General features: G+C 43.6%; 1 protein-coding gene across 1 annotated transcript in view; it reads right to left on the bottom strand.

Annotated features, from left to right (window-relative positions):
* LOC142208961 (protein-arginine deiminase type-1-like) overlaps positions 1-20,809 on the bottom strand; it is a 36,954-nt gene that overhangs the window by 3,622 nt on the left and 12,523 nt on the right. Inside the window, exons 2-9 of the mRNA XM_075277865.1 lie at positions 9,534-9,714; positions 8,058-8,127; positions 5,429-5,490; positions 5,229-5,346; positions 5,030-5,155; positions 4,730-4,893; positions 3,225-3,343; positions 607-718 (exon numbers count right to left, since the gene is read on the bottom strand). Of these exons, the coding sequence (XP_075133966.1) occupies positions 607-718; positions 3,225-3,343; positions 4,730-4,893; positions 5,030-5,155; positions 5,229-5,346; positions 5,429-5,490; positions 8,058-8,127; positions 9,534-9,714 (952 nt within the window). The remainder of the gene's footprint in view (positions 1-606; positions 719-3,224; positions 3,344-4,729; positions 4,894-5,029; positions 5,156-5,228; positions 5,347-5,428; positions 5,491-8,057; positions 8,128-9,533; positions 9,715-20,809) is intronic.

The following is a 20,809-nucleotide window of genomic DNA, read 5'->3' as shown; positions in this document are numbered from 1 at the left end:
ATGTGTGATACTGTCTTCTGAGCAGTTGTATCTAAACCTATTTTATATAATACTGTCTGATGAGATGCAGTATCGTATCCTATCATGTGTGATACTGTCTACTGAGTCAGTGTATCTAAGCGTTTCATGTGTTATAAGGTCTGGTAAGCCACTGTATCTAAGCCTTTCATGTCATTATGTCTGGTAAGCCACTGTATCTAAGCCCATCATGTGTTTGCTGCTGAGCCACAGTATGTAATCCTATTATTTGTGATACTGTCTACTGAACTGCTGTATCTAATCCTATCATGTGTCATGATTCCTAATCTGCTGTATCTAATATCATCATGTGTGATACTGTCTGCTGAGCTACTGTATCTAATCAGATATGATACTGTCTACTGAGACGCTGTATCTAAGCCTAATATGTGTGATATTTTCTGCTGAGCTGGTGTATCTAGGCCTATAACGTGTGATACTGTTTTATGGGCTGCTGTACCTAAGCCTATCATGTGTGATACAGTCATTTGGGATACATGATAGTCATGCAGCTCTACACCCCTATGACTGTATTAGTGGGGTATTCAGCCCCTCTCCCCTATGATCTTATGTCACAGCATAACTCGCCTGTATCCACTGGTCTCCCCGATTCTCGCTATACGTCACCATATTGAGGGGGCAGCGCGCCTTGTCTGTAAAGTTTTTTATGAGTTTTAGAAACTCTGTGTTGGTTTTTATACTGGAAGAAAAGGAAACAATGAGGAGAAAGATGAAGTGAGCAAACCCGTCCTGACCTAGTCCTGCTCACAGAGCTGAGGGGTTGTCACAGTGTATATAGACAATTCTGTATTAACTGACCACAGTAGCAGCACAAATCTCTCCCCGCACACAGTCCAGGCTGAGATGTCAGTTCTTTTTTCCGGGAGCCGTTTGTACCGAATAAGTGGAATGCTCATTCTTTTAGGTGGATTCGCGACATCCGCCTGAAGACACTCCCCCCCCCGACTAGGCCCATTCATTTGGGCCTAATCCGGAGCAGAGTGCGCGACTGGATGCCGGTCCAGTGGCAGCTACCCATATTTTGGACCGGAACCTGAGGTAGCCTCAGGTTCCGGTCCAAAAAACCCTATGTGAACTTACCTTTATTAGTGTCAACCAATACATGGGCGTTGGCTTTGGGATTCTGCTGGAGATCTCAGATCGGCTCTGAAAGGACACGTATACACTAGAGATGAGCGAACACTGTTCGGATCAGCCGTTCCGAACAGCACGCTCCCATAGAAATTAATGGAAACACCTGACACGTACACTTTGCCGGCGGCCGGTCGCCGTACCAGGTGCTTCCATTCATTTCTATGGGAGCGTGCTGTTCGGAACGGCTGATCCGAACAGTGTTCGCTCATCTCTAGTATACATGTGTCAGAGTGAGCACTTCAAAACAGATCCCATTGATTTCAATGGGTGCCAGCATATGCGCGCTACACATTGAAATCAATAGGAGGCTTTATAACCCATCGATTTCAATGTGTAGCGCGCGTAAGCCGGCACCCATTGAAATCAATGGGATCTGTTTTGAAGTGCTCACTCTGACACGTGTATACGTGTCTAAATGAGGGGCGCGTTACTCCGTGAGAACGAAGCCTAAGGGTGTGGATCCTTTTTTACTTGGTAGTAGTCCCCCATCCTATAGACCCCTCCACTACCCTATATACAGTGAAACATCTCCAAAAGTTCTCCCCATTACCCAGACCACATTTTCTGTGATGGATTTTTAGTTTTCCATATGAAACGACTTCTTTGAGAAGACTCCTCAGAAGACCATTTTTTAAGGCAATTTTTGGGTGGTCGTTACATACATGTGGGCAGGATTCCCCTCTTTTGGGCTAGGTTCTGCTGCCGCGCCTCTTTTCTTCCTTCTTCTGTCCTCTCATTATTTATGTAAACTTCAGATCAGGTTTGTGGAGAAGTCAATGAGTTCATGAAGGCGTCTTCAGTATCAGCACTATAAATCACTAGTGCCAGTAACCACCTATAGCAGCACGTCAATGTCTGCTGACTATCTACACTCATAATCATTGTATCATGTAAACTTCTAATACACAGTGTGCAGGGGTGTAGCTGTAGGGGGTGCAGATCGCTACCCGGTCCTGGAGCCAAAGGCCACTTTAGGCCAGGGCCCCACATGGTGTAAACGCCGCAATTTGCCTGCGGCAAACATACCAGTTTCCCCATAGATATGATTGAAACAGAAAGTCTGCAGAGGAAACTCTGACATTTATAGGAATCTGATATGCTCAATCCATTTCTGGCTTTGGCTCAAAAAATCGCAACAAAATCTGCAACAAAAAAAGCTGCATTTCCGCAACGTGGGGCTCCAGCCTTAGACCGGCGCACCGCAGGCCAGAAACGCCACAATTTGCTGAAACAGTACTGGGGGCGTTCCCAATGCTGTGAGAGAACTCTCCAGTGCCACCTCCATCTTCTTCAGGAACGTCCTCCTCACACGTCTTCTTCCGGCGCAGGCGGTCAAACTTCTAGGCCTCAGGCAGAGCCAACTGCGCATGCCTACAGCCACAAGAACAATGGCCGCTTACACAGTAAGTAAGCGGCCATTTTCTTGTGGCCTGTGGGCATGCACAGTCGGCTGTGCCCGAGGCCTAGAAGTTTGACCGCCTGCGCCGGAAGAAGATGCGTGAGGAGGACGTTCCTGATGAAGATGGAGGCGGCGCTGGAGAGTGCTCTCGCAGCATTAGGGACGCCCCCAGTGCTGTTTGAGTGCTGGGAACTGCCCCCAGTGCTGCGAGAGAACTCATTTGCTTACCGACTAAAACGGGATTTATACTGAACGGCGGTGCGGAGAAGACATCTAAAGGTAAGGTAAGAATAGTCTTTCTTAAGGCTACTCCTACGTGTCAACGAGAAAAATTTTTGATTTTAATGGTAGAATTTAGAGATGAGTGAGTAGTACTCGATCAAATACCTCCGCCACATAGTTCTTGGTGTAAAAAAGCGCCAGGGAAGGTGGCAGTAAACATTTGATGCCCCAATGGACCCAAAGAACAGAGAGGTAAACCTAGAATCAGACTGATACTTTCTAAGTGCACTGATACATTGTAACAAGAGAGATTTGTGCTCCATTCTGTAGAGACTATCCTATCTTCTCTGTATTTCGCAGTGATGGGTTTGTACATCTCAGTAACCCCGACTCCTCATACTGCAGGATTGGGGGAGGTCAGAGCACTTACTTGCAGACATAAACATCCAGAGGCTTCTGTGTATTTGGTGTCATGATCCATGGAGCCACCCTGAAGACCACCTGCTCTGTGAAGATCTTGCTCTCATGGCGGGGTACAAACTTATCAGACTGCAAATAATATATATCGGTAAATAGGAAAAACATCAGAACTCTCTCCACTTTTACAGTCTTATATTGCATGTCATGGTCCATCAGTTACTGAAGTAATATAGTAGTTATAGACAGTGTACAAGAGCTATAGACAGTATAGACAAGTTGTAAACAGTATAAAGAAGATAAAACCAATATATGGGAGCTCTAGACAGTATACAAGAGCTACAGACAGTATAAAGGAACTATAGGCAGTGTACAAGAGCTATATACAGAGATAACCACAGTATACAGGAACTACACACACTATAAGGGAACTATAGACAGTATAAAGGAACTATAGACAGTGTACAAGAGCTATAGACAGAGATAACCACAGATACAGGAAACCACAGATACAGGAACTACAGACAGTATAAAGAAACTATAGACAGTGTACAAGAGATATACAGTATACAGAGATAGATAGCGTACAAGAGATAACCACAGTGTACAGGAACTACAGACAGTATAAAAGTGCCATAGACAGTGTACACTAAACAGTATTTCAGGAGCAATAGACAGTACATAGGAGCTAGAAACTGTGTAGGAGAGCTGCATGCATAGAAAGTATACAAGAGCTATACAGGAACTACAGACAGTATAAAGAAACTATAGACAGTGTACAAGAGATATACAGTATACAGAGATAGATAGCGTACAAGAGATAACCACAGTGTACAGGAACTACAGACAGTATAAAAGTGCCATAGACAGTGTACACTAAACAGTATTTCAGGAGCAATAGACAGTACATAGGAGCTAGAAACTGTGTAGGAGAGCTGCATGCATAGAAAGTATACAAGAGCTATAGACAAATAAACAGTATAGAGGAGCTCTAAACAATATGCATGAGATATAAACAGCATACAGGAGCTATAAACAGTAGACAGGAGCTTTAAACAATATGCCTGAACAGTCAAAAGTATAGAGGAGCTGTAAATAGTATACAGGAGCTGTAAACAATATGCGTGAGCAACCTTATTGTCACTATTGCTTTTTAGCTGCATTAGCTTTACTGCAAGGGTCAATGAAAACAAGGTCAAGCAATGTCATGATGAATGGATGGATGGGACTGAATAGTAATGACTGAAGGTGTCACCAACAGGGAAATTTGTACTGTTGTGCCTGTAGGGAGCGGGTCAGCTCAGATTGGCTCCTTCTTATCATAGTCATAGCAATTACAGGAATCAGGGGGGTTGTGCTACCCTTTGATCAGCCTCTTGATGATGATGGAGTCCCAGGACTTGGGTTTTATTCTTCTCCATGGGCTTACCACTCACCAGATTTACCATAATCCCAAATATCCAGTAGGAACAACTACATTCATGGTTACAGTTATGGTCCAGTCATCCCATAACTTACCTTACTATTGCCTTTCTGAAAAATGAGTTCTATGTAAACCAGACCAGAGAAGTCAGCATCAGGGAATTCCAGACCCTCCACGTAAAAAGTGATCTCATCCAGGTTGTCTCTCTTCACCTCATAGAGGGTCTGGTCCTTTCCCAGGACCTTGGCATACTGATACCCTACAAGGAAAACCCAAAATATCAAGATCCCAATGACCACCACCAGAGAGACAAAAGTTCCTCAAGAAAAAAAGACCCGAATGAAGGGGTGGTGAAGGAAGGGGGGTGGGGCATTTATAGTCATGTATTTCCATACTTCTCTTTTGATAGACTCGCAGTCTGGTGGAATCAAGGGATGAGATCCTCAGGTAAACTTTGTAGTCATCAAAGATGTCATCAGGTCCCTCAGCAGTCAAGATCATGGGAGACATGTCCTTCACATCTGTGAGAAAGACACATATTAGACCCCACCCCACCATGACCAGTCGACTATCATCACATGAGAAGGTTGGTACCGGAAGAGGTGGGTGGTCCAGCATCTTCACTGTCAGGCACTAAGGAGTTGTTACGGTCACTATCACAGTTTACCAACAAGATGGCACCCTTTCCACCAGGCCCCCAAGACCAAGTGTCCTACAGAATGATGACAGAAGATGATGAGACATTATACAATATAATATATGGTCAAATGAGGAGGGCTGGAAGAACAAATCACCTTTCCTCTGACTCCTTGCGTCACCGTTCCAGTACGGAAGATGTCCACATCCAAGGAAATAGCTGAGAACATAAATTATATGAAGGAACAAAGTTAGTCTGTAACAAGGTCTCCAACAACCCCCCCCACCACCACCACCACCAAGACATAACCCATAGTAACAAGACCAAACCCCAACATTATCATAGTGACAAGACCGTGCAATATGGTAGATCCAACCCCTGTGCTTTGCCTTACGTGGGTAGGAACAGTGACTTGTTAGGGCAGTTACGGCGTTACGCTGGGTCTCATGTTATGGTGGGGTTACTCTATAAGGAGCTCAGTTCTTGTGGTGTAACTTACTTGTAAAAGTGCTACCCCCAAAGCTTCCTCCTGACCTCCTTCTGCACCGCTACCCAGAAGAACTTTGTCAAAAGACAATTGCTTAAGAGACTATGCTTAAAGGCCAATAGCTGAAGACCTCACTTATGTATATACTTTGCTTTCTGCATTGCATGTAATAACTTCTGTCTCAAGAAACAGCAATTGATCAGGACCGATGTTCATTGTATTGCTAAAATGTGTCTGTAAGGAAGAGTTCTCTGCAATGAGTGATACCTTTGCCTTACATTATAGACAACTACACTATGTTATCTCCTGGGACATGACTACAAGGGGAGAAGGTCTCAGAATTTGACTTAAGTCAGTAGGATACTGGAAAAACAGGGCGCCATTTTGCTGCAACGTAAGGAGGGGGTGCTGTGCCCTTTGCTCACATTGCAGCCCTTGACAACACAGTTATAGAGTGCACTGTACGGAGCGGTTCCAGTTTGTGATGCGTTCATCCAGTGTCAGGGTGGAATCCATAGAGTAATTCCAAGCCCAAATAATGGCTTAACAGTGTTTGTTGTACTAATGTGACATGCTTGTTTATACTGTACCGTATGCTGATACTATATGTATTTATCACGTGCCTACCTGACACAGCCCAAGAGTAAGCTATAGGGCCAGGGGAGTGACAAGAGGGATGATCTGAGTAAATACGTTGCTCAGAGGGGGCCAAGTCCCAATATTAGTACAATAAGTTAGCTGTCCAGCTATACAAACAATGCCCTGGACAACAGCTGGTCCACAGTACCTTCTGGTACATGGCTGGTATCTTGCATGGTGCTGATCTTGGTCTGATACATGAAGTGTCCTGTGGGGCAGGGCTCCTGGGGGCCACACAGAGGAATATCCTGAATAGCTACAACCTTATGCTGGGTCTTAAGCAGTGACTTAGCCACTCGATTAGTAGGAGTGTTGGTGCACCTCCTAAGGGGTTCAGGTCTAGGGTTGTTATATTTCACAATCCTCTGTACTGCCCTCTGAAGTATCCCCAATGGGTCACAGATAAAGAGAGACAACAACTGTCTCTGAAAGTGCTTCCTCCTGACCTCTGCCAGTACTTCTACCCATATGGACTCACAACTGCTCAAGAGACTATACTTAAAGATTTTGCTTAAGATTCTTTGGTTAAAGACAATTGCTTGAAGACTATGCGTATAAACCTTGCTCCATTGCCGTGTATTGTTGATACTTGTGTCAGTAAAGAACAGTTTGCAGTAAAGAGTGAAAGTGTGGACTACAGTAAGCAGAACTTCATGGGCCGTGACTACATGAGACTACGATGACATGGGCAATGACTACTTGAGACTACGATGACATGGGACATGACTACATGAGACTACGATGACATGGGACATGACTACATGACACTACGATGACTTGAGCCATGACTACATGAGACTACGATGACATGGGCAATAACTACATGAGACTACGATGACATGAGCCATGACTACATGAGACTACGATGACATGGACAATAACTACGTGAGACTACGACGACATGAGCCATGACTACATGAGACTACGATGACATGGGCAATAACTACATGAGACTACGATGACATGAGCCATGACTACATGAGACTACGATGACATGGGCAATAACTACATGACACTACGATGACTTGAGCCATGACTACATGAGACTACGATGACATGGACAATAACTACGTGAGACTACGACGACATGAGCCATGACTACATGAGACTACGATGACATGGGCAATGACTACATGAGACTACGATGACATGGGCCATGACTACATGAGCCTACGATGACATGGGCAATGACTACATGAGAAAACGATGACATGGACAATAACTACATGAGACTACGATGACATGGGCCATGACTACATGAGACTACGATGACATGGGCAATGTCTACATGAGACTACGATGACATGGGCAATGTCTACATGAGACTACGATGACATAGGCAATGTCTACATGAGACTACAATGACATGAGCCATGACTACATGAGACTACGATGACATAGGCAATGTCTACATGAGACTACGATGACATGGGCAATAACTACATGAGACTACGATGACATAGGCAATGTCTACATGAGACTACAATGACATGAGCCATGACTACATGAGACTACGATGACATAGGCAATGTCTACATGAGACTACGATGACATGGGCCATGACTACATGAGACTACGATGACATGGGCAATGAGTACAAGCAGGGAAGGTCTCACAACCCTCCCCCAACATCATCACAGTGACCGGACCCCACACTTACCAACATTTGTTAGGTACAACATGGAGCTGCCCAATTCTTTGCCTTCGGATCCATAATAGCGAACCTTGACCTGTGAATAATTGATAGTAATTACTGTCCATTAATGCAGATTATTACACCAGTGACCTCTCTAGAGATCTGCAGAACATTGCTCTGTCTTCTCCACCTTATCACAGATACATAGTTTCGAATAGCACGCACTCATAAGAATGTATGGAAGCGGCCGTCACGCAGACTTTGCCGGCGGCCAGCCACTTAACCCCCTGTGTGCCGGCTGCATCCATTCATTTCTATGGGTGCGTGCTATTCGAAACGGGAGTTTCAAATAATACTCGCTCATCTCTACTAGTGATATATCCAGTAGATTATTACACCACCTCTCTAGAGCAGAATATCCTATTAATATTATAAATGTGAAAGTTTGTGAGTTTGTGGGTTTGTGGGTTTGTGTGTTTGGATGTTTGCATGTTCGGATGTTTGTTCCTCAATCACGGAAAAACCGCTCCACCGATTTGGCTGAAATTTTCCACAAACATAGTTAATACACCCGATTAAATAATAGGCTACTTTTTGTCACAATAGCGCACATACGTTTTTCCCAGGACCCCCACAAAACCCAAACTCACACCACTATCTCTGCAATCTCACACACTTTGGACCCCGATTTGGCTGAAATTTTCCACAAACATAGTCCCTACACTCGATTGCGCAATAGGCTACTTTTCGTCACAATAGCGCACATACGTTTTTCCCAGGACCCTTTGGATGTTCGGATGTTTGGCGGTCAATCACGCAAAAACCGCTCCACCGATTTGGCTGAAATTTTCCACATAGTCCCTACACTCGATTGCGCAATAGGCTACTTTTCGTCACAATGTAAATAAAACCATATAAATTTGGTATCCCCGGCATCGTAACGAAACACAGAATACAAGGGACATGTCATTTTGGTTGCACAGTGAACGCCGTAAAACCAAAGCCCGTAAGAAAGTTGCAGAAATGCATTTTTTCTTCAAATCCACCCCATTTTGAATTTTTTCCCTGCTTCCCAGTACATTATATAGAATAAATAATGGCGGCATCATGAAGAAAAATTTGTCCCAGGAAAAATTAAGACCTCATATGGCTCTGGGAGCCGAGAAATAAAAAAGTTATGGGGTTTAGAAGGAGGGGAGTCAAAAACGAAAATCAAAAAATGCCATCGGCGGGAAAGGGTTAACTTCAAATACTTCTGTCCCAAAGTCACTATGTAAAGTTTCTCACAACACCGTATAGCAGCTCAAATACAAAGTAACTTCAACACAAAAGTCTCACGTATTCTCTGAATTACAGCAAAAACAAGATACAAAGTTACATGTCATATCCCATACCTTATACACAGTACGAAAACCTTACCCCCGCCTGTATATACCCACTTCTACAATCACCGCAGACGAAGTCGCGGGTACCAGCTAGTATAATATATTTTGGGCTCACCTTGCTGTCATTGAGGATGTTGCTGGCCTTTGTTGGGGAGACTAGAACTTTGATCCCTTTATTTAATGGCCACTTTCCTCCACTCTGCGGTTTGTTCACATTTCTGGGGTTGTAAACAATGATGACGTCCAAACAGCTTGTTCCACGGACATCAAATGAATCTGCTCCACTGGGGAACGACCTGAAAGCAAAATAATCATGATTGAGACATTGAGACGCTGACAGGACAATTCAGGATTGCGGATGGTTTGGCTGGTCATGATCTAAAGTATTAGGGGTGGTTGGTCATAAAGGGCAGTGTCAGAGGTGGTCAGTCACAGTGGGCAGGGTAAGAGGTGGTCAGTCCTGGTACGCAGGGTAAGAGGTGGTCAGTCCTGGTGCGCAGGGTAAGAGGTGGTCAGCCATGGTGTGCAGGGTAAGAGGTGGTCAGCCATGGTGTGCAGGGTAAGAGGTGAGGAGAAAAACTGGACCAGCCCACTGGGATAACCGGGCCAAAAAAGATCACCAGCGCTCACTCGATATGGTGTAAGAAAACCTTTATTGCACAATAAAGGTTTTCTTACACCATATCGAGTGAGCGCTGGTGATCTTTTTTGGCCCGGTTATCCCAGTGGGCTGGTCCAGTTTTTCTCCTTGCCTCCACGTCTCCAGGACGCTTCATCCAGCAGCTGCTCAGGCGGTGTGTTTGAATTGTCATAAAGGTTGTTGTGTCCCACACAACCTCATCAGGTGAGAGACTAAAACTCTGCTCACCTATTTATGCTACAAAAGCTGGAAATACTACACTAGGGTCGGCTCGGTGTTTCTTCCCCCCCTTTTTTCTCCCAGGGTAAGAGGTGGTCAGTCCTGGTGTGCAGGATAAGAGGTAGTCATGGTGTGCAGGGTAAGAGGTGGTCAGTCCTGTTGCGCAGGGTAAAAGGTGGTCAGCCATGGTGTGCAGGATAAGACATGGTGTACAGTGTCAGAGGTGGTCAGTCCTGGTGTGCAGGGTAAGAGGTGGTCAGTCATGGTGTACAGTGCCAGAGGTGGTCAGTCATGGTGCGCAGGGTAAGAGGTGGTCAGTCCTGGTGCGCAGGGTAAGAGGTGGTCAGTCATGGTGCGCAGGGAAAGAGGTGGTCAGTCCTGGTGTACAGTGCCAGAGGGGTCAGTCCTGGTGTGCAGGGTAAGAGGTGGTCAGCCATGGTGTGCAGGATAAGACATGGTGTGTAGTGTCAGATGTGGTCAGTCATAGTGTGTAGTGTTGGAGGTGGTCAGTCATGGTGTGCAGGGTAAGACATGGTGTGTAGTTTCAGAGGTGGTCAGTCATGGTGTGTAGTGTTGGAGGTGGTCAGTCATGGTGTGTAGTGTTGGAAGTGGTCAGTCATGGTGTGTAGTGTTGGAGGTGGTCAGTCATGGTGTGTAGTGTTGGAGGTGGTCAGTCATGGTGTGTATTGCAGCTGACATATAGCAGACCTGTACACTGTATCCAACCTCCAGGCATCTATGTGAGGTCGGTCTCTTATATCTAGGAGATATTCATCTTACCATCTGTCATCATCTTTTATTTATTGCCCTATAAAACTACAATATGTTCTTATTCACACTGGCTTCAGGCACATTCCTGTAAGCGGGTAACCTTGTGCAACACTTTACCAGATTGGACAAGTCCTATAGAGCTGCTTCATTTGTTCTGCAGAACTGACATCTTTGCTGAGTAAGCTAGTTCTAGTTCCCTAGTGAGTGACCCACATGCCTTCTCCATATCCATCCCTGGGGTGACTGTGATGGTCCCCAAACCCCTCTGACACTTAAGAAGACAGCAGTATTATGAACGTCACATGGTAGGTTAAGGTAATAGTGTAATAATTCTCAATACAGCCCACAGAACCCCACACCAATTATGTATAGGAAACCAGCTGTACTCACACACAAGTGATGGAGCAATGGTTGCACAAGTGTCAGGATACAAGTGTCTTTTGTATATAGTTCTCTCTTCTAGTTGTGACACATCAGCTGCACTTCAGAGGATGGCGCGTGAAGGCATATAAATGTCACGTCACTGGGATCCAAACTACTAAAGAAGTGCGCAGTACTCTTACTTATAGAGTAACCACGTCTTGGCATGAGACCCTACATAAGGTCATACTATTGAGCATGCTCAGTCACACCAGACCAGGGTACAATGCCAAGCCATCACAAAGGTTCTGCTTACCAAAACACCCGGGCAGAAGGTGGCAACGCAGTCTGCAAACATAATGCAGCATTAGCAAAGCAATGGTAACAATAGTAGCAGTGACATGCAATACACGGATCCTTTTTAACTGTTAAACTACCATATTATTATGTAATAGCCTGGGCATTTATTCTAGAAAATCTCCTACTACAAAAATGTTTGAGTATATGATGAGTCGTGGCATATATCAAAGTTAGCTCCAAATTCTGCTTCAGAACTCCCATTGAAGTGAATGGGAAGCAGAAAAATTCAGCCCAGAGGGTGCGAAATTCACAAAATCCAAGACGGACTTCACAGCAGATGACACCAATATCTCAGGTATTAGCAATTCAGCCCTCAGTAAGCTCTGTAACGCTAGGTTCACACAGAGTTTTTTGCAGGCTGAAAAATTCTGCTTTGAGAAGTAGGAAATAGTTTTTTGACACTTTTTTTTACATGATGCATTTTTTGACACATTTTTTGACTCATGTTTTCGTTGTGGTTTTTGTTGCGTTTTTTTGCTCAGCACACTGTTTAGACCTGGAAATTTCAATTACAAAACGCTCATGGTTTCTGATGCAGTTTTTGCAAAAAAAAAAAAATGAATGGTAGGCGGTTTTTTTAGGTGCATTTTGAGGCAGATTCTGCTTCAAAACCAGCCTGCAAAAATCTCTGCGTGAACAGACCCTATATAACCCGATCTTAGAGGACATGAAGGGTGAAGAGTCTGAGCACCTTACACAGCTCCTGTACAGTCCCAGGAGCTGGCGGAGATAAGCGGCACCTCCTTCTCTGTATAGAGAGCACTATTGTTCCCAAGTAATAGAGGTTCTCTGTATCAGTAATACACTCAGGATCTGTAGGCACATTCAGAGATCCGTATCATCGAAATCTTGATATATTCAGTGACATCTAAATAATGATTTGTTATCAGCAAAGAGGAACAAGAATTACAGGTCACTGTACAGAAGAGTGTGCAAGGGAGTCACAGCCATGGAGGGTAAGGCATGTATACTTATGTAAATGGATTACATATAGGAGATCAGCAGGCACGATCAGTTATGGTAAGATTAGCGATAGCAGCTCAGTAAACAGTATCACACATTATAGGATTAGATACAACATACTTCACAACTTTATGGACTGTCAGAGAGTGCTCTGATGCCTCCCAGCATGGCCAAACAGCGGCTTCAGTTGTAGGGACGTCACCGCCGGCGAGGTCTACTGCAAAAAAGGCAGCCGAGCAACAAGACCGGACCGCAGTGGGATGACATTGCCGCACCGGGGACAGGCGAGTATGGTTTATTTTTTTACGATTCAACGATAACATTTCAGCTCTGACAACCCCTTTAATAAAGGATCCGACAGGCGCAAGGAACTGGTTCTCACCCTTGTGTCAGAATGGAAATCAATGCAAGTCAGGAACTGGAATAGATTCCCTATATAACTCACACCAGAAAACTAATCAAGGTAGTAGCCGGTGTGGCTAAGATCTGCAAATGGTCATGTTTTCAAGCCTGTTGCACATGATTGTGCGCTTACCACCGGCAGTGAATTAAAGGCATGGGCAGCGCATGGGGGACACTCGGATGTCACCCGTGTATTGCTTGTGCACTGGCCGTGCTTCCAAAGCCTCTTTCATTAATTGAATAGGAGCCACGGAAGCAGGGCCACAAAATTGGACAGGAATGGTATCGGTTCCATTTTTTGTAGGCCATACTGTTGGCTCCCACACATAACCGTGTCATTCATGATCAAGTGTACGGGCCCATGAATGGGTCAGTGTGTTATCCAGGAGGAGGCTTAACTCCAATCTTGGATGTAAGACAAAAGCTAGCATGGGATGCAATATTGTACAGTATGTAAACCAAAGGAAGAGTCATCTCCTGAATGCAGAATCATAAGACAGAAAAAGACAGAAAAAAAGAATAAGCACACATGGAAGGAGACGCCAACCCAAACAACATCTCAAAGGAGTTTTGTATGTTCTCCCCATTTTTGCGTGGGTTTCCTCCCATACTCTAAACATACTGATGAGGGGGGGGGGGGAGTAGACAATATATATATATCATTTATTAACAAAAAGAAAAATGCAAATTTAAAATCACTTTAAAAACATGACACAAAATAATTGATGGGTCAATCTCATGGGACAGGTGCAATTATATACTAATAAGTAAGTAAAAAGAAAATATAGGTACAGGAAAATCTAAGTATAGTCTGAGAACTAGTGCTATAGTTATGACAAAACGGTCCAAGCACAATTTGTGCAATATACGTGTAATAATAAGGTGCAAAAAATCTATAAATTAACATAAAAATAAAGTTAAACAAATCGCACTAGTGCATATATAGTATATACATAAGCTAGCAGAATATATAGTATATACATGAGCTAGCAGAATATACTGTATAGTATATACATGAGCTAGCAGAACATATAGTATATACATGAGCTAGCAGAATATATAGTATATACATGAGCTAGCAGAATATATAGTATATACATGAGCTAGCAGAACATATAGTATATACATGAGCTAGCAGAATATATAGTATATACATGAGCTAGCAGAATATATAGTATATACATGAGCTAGCAGAATATACTGTATAGTATATACATGAGCTAGCAGAACATATAGTATATACATGAGCTAGCAGAATATATAGTATATACATGAGCTAGCAGAATATACTGTATAGTATATACATGAGCTAGCAGAACATATAGTATATACATGAGCTAGCAGAATATATAGTATATACATGAGCTAGCAGAATATACTGTATAGTATATACATGAGCTAGCAGAATATATAGTATATACATGAGCTAGCAGAATATATAGTATATACAGGAGCTAGCAGAATATATAGTATATACATGAGCTAGCAGAACATATAGTATATACATGAGCTAGCAGAATATATAGTATATACATGAGCTAGCAGAACATATAGTATATACATGAGCTAGCAGAATATATAGTATATACATGAGCTAGCAGAATATATAGTATATACATGAGCTAGCAGAATATATAGTATATACATGAGCTAGCAGAATATATAGTATATACATGAGCTAGCAGATTATATAGTATATACATGAGCTAGCAGATTATATAGTATATACATGAGCTAGCAGAATATATAGTATATACATGAACTAGCAGAATATATAGTATATACATGAGCTAGCAGAATATATAGTATATACAGGAGCTAGCAGAATATATAGTATATACATGAGCTAGCAGAACATATAGTATATACATGAGCTAGCAGAATATATAGTATATACATGAGCTAGCAGAACATATAGTATATACAGGAGCTAGCAGAACATATAGTATATACATGAGCTAGCAGAATATATAGTATATACATGAGCTAGCAGAATATACTGTATAGTATATACATGAGCTAGCAGAATATATAGTATATACATGAGCTAGCAGAATATATAGTATATACATGAGCTAGCAGAATATATAGTATATACATGAGCTAGCAGAACATATAGTTTATACATGAGCTAGCAGAATATATAGTATATACATGAGCTAGCAGATTCTACACATGATGGAGAATATATTTACCAGAAACTACAGAATCTCACTCAGATCCGCACTATAGGTTACTAGTCGCTAGTTATTTTTTAGCTCATTTTATAGATTTTTGACATCTCATTGCTTATATGGCACCTTATTATTGCACATATAGTGCACATAGACAGGCGAGGACCAGCAGCTACTACAGAGATAACATTGGTGTATCTGCTCCCGTACACCAGTAGTTTGGTCCTGGGGGTTGATACATTTTCCTTACCCCCCTTTTTGCCTTTCTCACATCAGTTTTGCATGCTGCGAGCTGACACCTGCAGATAAGGCCGAAACATACACAGGGTTTCCTCATTTTCATTCCTAAGGGGCACCATTGACACATTGCAGCACTGAGGTCTCCATTTCTTGCAGTTATCACTTGTCATCCCTTTACACACTTTCTCTTACAGGTTGTAAAACTGTAGATAACATGTATCACCTGCCCACAACAAAGTGTCAGCGGCAGCCATGTCTCACCAATCTGCACACCCACCTGTATAAAACTGTCAGAATCTGAGGTTTATGGGGAGCTCCGAACATTTACTGCCCAGTTACTGTAATTATATGTCATCAGACCAATGATTTATCTAAGAAATGCTCATTAACCCATACCTAGCATGCTGAGCCAGAGAAGTAGTACTGTGTACAGGGGCGTAACTACCGTAGAGGCAGCGGAGGCAGCTGCCACAGGGCCCGGGCCATTAGGGGGCCCGGTGACAGCCGCTACCGCTGCGTTTTTTTTGGGTTTTTTTTTAATAGGCCGTTACGGGCTGGGCTGGGATCGGCAAGTGACACCGCAGGCCCCACAAATACTATCATTATACTCGGGGGTCTTTGCAGACCCCCGAGTATAATGATCGGAGGCCCGGGAGAGGTAAGGGAACATAACAAACACTGTTACTTACCTCTCCACGATCCTGCCAGGCCTCCTTCCTGACGTCCTTTCTGATGTTTCTGACGTCACATGAACCCGGCCTGCGTCCGTGTCATGTGATGTCTGACGTCATTTCAGAAGGACTGCAGCGGAGAAGACAGCGTAGGAGCCGGAGACAGGTAAGAAACAGTAGTTTTTTATGTTTTTATTCCCCCGGGTCTCCGATTATTATACTTTGGGGTCTGTGTGCAGGGGTCACTAAGGGACATAACAGAGCGCGCAGGAATGCGGAGGAGGGCTCTGTCGAGGTCTTTGGCTTCGGTGTCGGTGGGGGGGGTGGGCCCTATGTCAAAAGTTCGCCACGGGGCCATGGGCCCCATGTCAAAAGTTCACCACGGGGCCCCGCCATTCCTAGTTAGGCCACTGATTCAGAGCATTACTCACATTCCATAACAAATGTCCATAAGTAAATCCGCTTCATTATATTTAGCAAAACATCCCCATAACATTTTATGTGGCTGGACAACCCCTTTAAGAACTATAGGAAGGCAGTAAATGGTAAATATATTAGTTATGACTTGTTCATTGAGGGAGGAACTAACAGTTAAGTATACATAGAGAGAGATACAATGTCTCACAGAATATTATAATTATTTCTTATACTACATATTATCACCTTGTTCTGACCTCGCTATGTCACACAGCGTTTCTTCTTGACCTGTAATCACTGATGATGTGAAAATAATTGGTAGTTCTTTGAAATGAAGCACAGAGTATTTCAGGAATGGAGTGTGTGAAGGTAAAGGTGTGAGCAAAGATCTCAGACTGCGTATGCAGTATATATATATTCATCGGATGCAATGTCTTCTAAGGGACAGCTACAAGGGGATACACAAGAAGAGCCTGGCCTAACTAGAGGCATAGCATGATGAGAGTAATACCTTGTACCACCACGCTGCCAGGAGGCAGCAGAGAGACGGTGCAAGTCTGAGATTTGGTCTGGTTGGTCCTGAGGTGAGTTTGTATACTCAATGTATTGAAGAGGAGTAAGACACAGCGGACAAAGACTGGACAAAACCAACTGGAGACCCTGGTAGCGCTAACTGAACGGAATGGAGCATCTTGTACGCTGTAACCACTTACTTCTTAAGAGATAGCAGCCGTGACCGCCATGGTATTTACAGCTGTGTTAGAAAAGCTAAACTGTTGCAATTCACTTGGTCTGCCATTGTGTTCTTTCATCAAAGGGAACATCACAAGGAAAGAGTCATTATCCTATATTACATCTGTGCTGACGGCGTAACCAGCTGAGCAGCAGCACAGAGTATTTTAGGACATGACTCTTGTCAGTCCATTTCTCGTCTTTGTCGCATTGACTTTCAAGAGTAAGATGAAAGGGAAAGTTTTCGTGACTGACAGCTACTCTATCCGCCCGGGGTGTATCCGCTCTGGTGACATTTTCAGGAGCTGTTCATCAGAGAAGTTGTCACATTGTCAATGACTGAAGTTATTACATTAATCTTATAATCTCTGCGATCTCTGACTCATCATATACGACAAGTCTTCAAAGACTCCTGAATGGTGAATGATGGGTACAAGGCGAGAACCTGCACCATGTTTATAGGTCCCTGCTCTGCCCCCACAGTCACTACAAAGTAACATCACCAAAAACCCACCTACACCCTTCCCAAGTATTGTGTATCCTTGCAGTGACTCTTGATGCCCACCCATGTGCCCTCCAGTTTGTAAGTTTATCCCAGGACGATCCCATTCATCATAGAAGAAATATTCTGCAAATTGTGTTTCCCTCCATTATTATTTTTGAAGAATCTGCTTGCTGTCAGTGAATGGACACATTCATTGTTACACCAAGAAGTTTAAGACTCATAGAGTCCGAGCCTTCAGATAGCTGAGGGATTGTTACCATTGTATCCAGTCTAGGTAATCCTCTGTGAGGCTGGTTCTCATCTGTGTTCGGGAAGTCCACTTGGGGACCCCTGAACGGAAACCCATACCCACTAAAAAGTGGTCAGCTAAGAAACTCCCTATAGTGTCACACTATATTATATATATATATATATATATATATATATATATATATATATATATGTATATATATATATATATATATATATATATATATATATATGACTATAATGGGGTCCATGTGGTTTCTGCATGAAATGTGGAGAGAAAAGCGCTGTTTGCAGTACTTTTCTCTCCGCATCATTCGTGTGGGCACCAAGTGGAAACCACATGGACTCCATTATAGTCTATGAGGTCCGGGGGGTTTCTTAGCTAACCACTTTTTAATGCATATAGATTTCGGTTCAGGAGGTCCCCAAATGGACTCTTTGAATGGAACACCAAATGCAGATGTGAACCGGGCCTAATTAAGCTAAACCGCTTGTTTTCCAGACTGATACATTTCATCTGCAATGACATATTGTAGCAATTCTCCTGCAGGAGAGGTATGAGAAGTACAGCACTGCTTAGGGTAAGTCCACACGACGGAAACCTTTTCAGCGTGTGGCTTTTTTGCGTGGCTAGCACTGTATCAGCATCCCGTCGCAGAATTCCGCTCATGATTAGGCCCAAATGAAAGGGCTAAAGCAGGAGGGAGTCTTGAGCCAAAGACGACACGGCTGACTCAACCGCGGTATCAGCAGGAAGATAGGTCATGTTGCTCCAGTGTTTGCTTCTGGTGGGAATCTCTCAGCACATGACTACTGAGACCAATAGTGGCCTCAGCAAAGGACAGGTAGTGACATCTCAGGTCCTTCCTATAGGCCGCTGAGTCCCCGAAAAAAAGGAACCCGGGATGTGACACTGCAGCACAAGAAAATGCCAGAGGAGCAGCAGGACCAGACTGTTCTGGGAGACACCGTAGCACCGAGAACAGGGTTTTTATTGTTTTTAATTTTTACCTTCCCTGGCCTTAAAAAAATAAATTATCCTGGGCATCCTCTTTAAATTTATGGGAACCCTAAGACTCTATTCATAGTAATGATGCTAGGGGGTGATGCTCGTGGACCGTGACTTCCCCTGATGTCCACCATTGTCTTTGGGCAGGTTGTGAGCTCAGTAGACAAGTCCTGTGGTAATATTTAGTGTCCTCTCCTCCCACCCCTGTCCCTCAGCCTGAGTCCCCGGCCCCTGCCAGTGTGATGGGTCCATCCCTCAAAATCCAATAGCAACAATTTTGAGAAATCCTAAGACGTATCTAATGACGTCAGCTATGGAGGGGGATGATGTGTACATTAGGATTCCTTCCCTATAGAAAAGACTAACTGACCCCAGAAGCAGAGACAGATCTGTCCTATATTCTGTCCTATATGTACCACACAATATATGCAGCCATGGGTGCTCAGAGCCGTATAGATTGTCAGCTCTCTGGCTCAGGCTCATGTGTACATTTCTAGTTCCCACAAAAGATCTGGCATGAGGATACTGACTGGTGTAACTGAAGGCCCAATTCTGACCCACATACAGGAGATGGTCCCCACTTGAGACTCAAATTGGCAGAAGAAACCCCTAAAATTGACATTAGAGGACCATGATAGGGGTCCCACATGATACTCTTAGGTCCCACTGCAAAATCTGTACAAGGTCCCCAACTATAATGTATATATAGTTCTGTGTCCTCATAAAGGGAAGAGATACTTTATGGCCCTTGCCCTTATCCCCCTCCCTTCTGACTACAGTTTGGGTTATCATCCGCCATTATTTCCTTCCCCGGTGATCACATACTCAGGGGTGAGGTGTAAATCCTGTCATATGTCATGCGTGATGCTGTCAGTGTGAAAATATGTTATTTTTACTACATGAAACCCACACCTTACCCGGCCCGATCTCCGGCTTCTCTCCACACCCCTCCCCCTACACTTCGTTTATCTGTTATTTGGCTGTGGCTCACTAAGTGGTGCCTTAGAGACCAACCGGATTGGTTTCTTGTGACAGGTGATGCGCTCAGTAGGGGAATCCCGTCATCCTTGTTCATAGGCTTTGGATCAATCAGCACAGAGTATTTAAGGAAGGGGTTTTTCAGTCTGGTGTAAATTAAACTTCATCTTTGTCCAATAAAATTTCTATTCTAAGGTTTTGTAGTTCATTTTCTCAGCGTTGTCAATATCTCCTTACGTTAGGTTCACACTAGTGTTGACTTTTCCGTCCTTGTCCTTCGGGATAGGCAGAACGCTACAACAGCACTAATATACATAGATGATGGCCCTATTATCTACAGTATAATGGGATCTGTAGGGTGTCCATTCTATAAAACTGACTTTTTTGTCCAGCGATTTCGGACAGACAATGCCGTGAAGACTCCGAAACAGGTGAACCTAGCCTTACTCTAGGTTAACTCTAGTGTTCGGCTTTCCGTTCTTTGGGTTCATTTGGAGACCCGAAAAATGGAACGATAACCTGCTTAAGGCTAAAGCCCCATGGTGCAGAAACACAGATTTTGTTGCGATTTTTTAAGCCAAAGCCAAGAATGGCTACAAAAGGAATGGAAAATATATAGGAAGTTCTTATACTTCTCCCTTCCGCTCAATCCACTCGGGGCTTTGTCTCAAAAAACCGCAACAAAAAAAGCTGCATTTCCG

This window comes from Leptodactylus fuscus, chromosome 6 (assembly GCF_031893055.1).
Source record: "Leptodactylus fuscus isolate aLepFus1 chromosome 6, aLepFus1.hap2, whole genome shotgun sequence".
NCBI classification, from domain to species: domain Eukaryota; kingdom Metazoa; phylum Chordata; class Amphibia; order Anura; family Leptodactylidae; genus Leptodactylus; species Leptodactylus fuscus.
The sequence above is the reverse complement of the archived record's forward strand: the minus strand, read 5'-3'. Positions and strand labels throughout refer to the sequence as shown.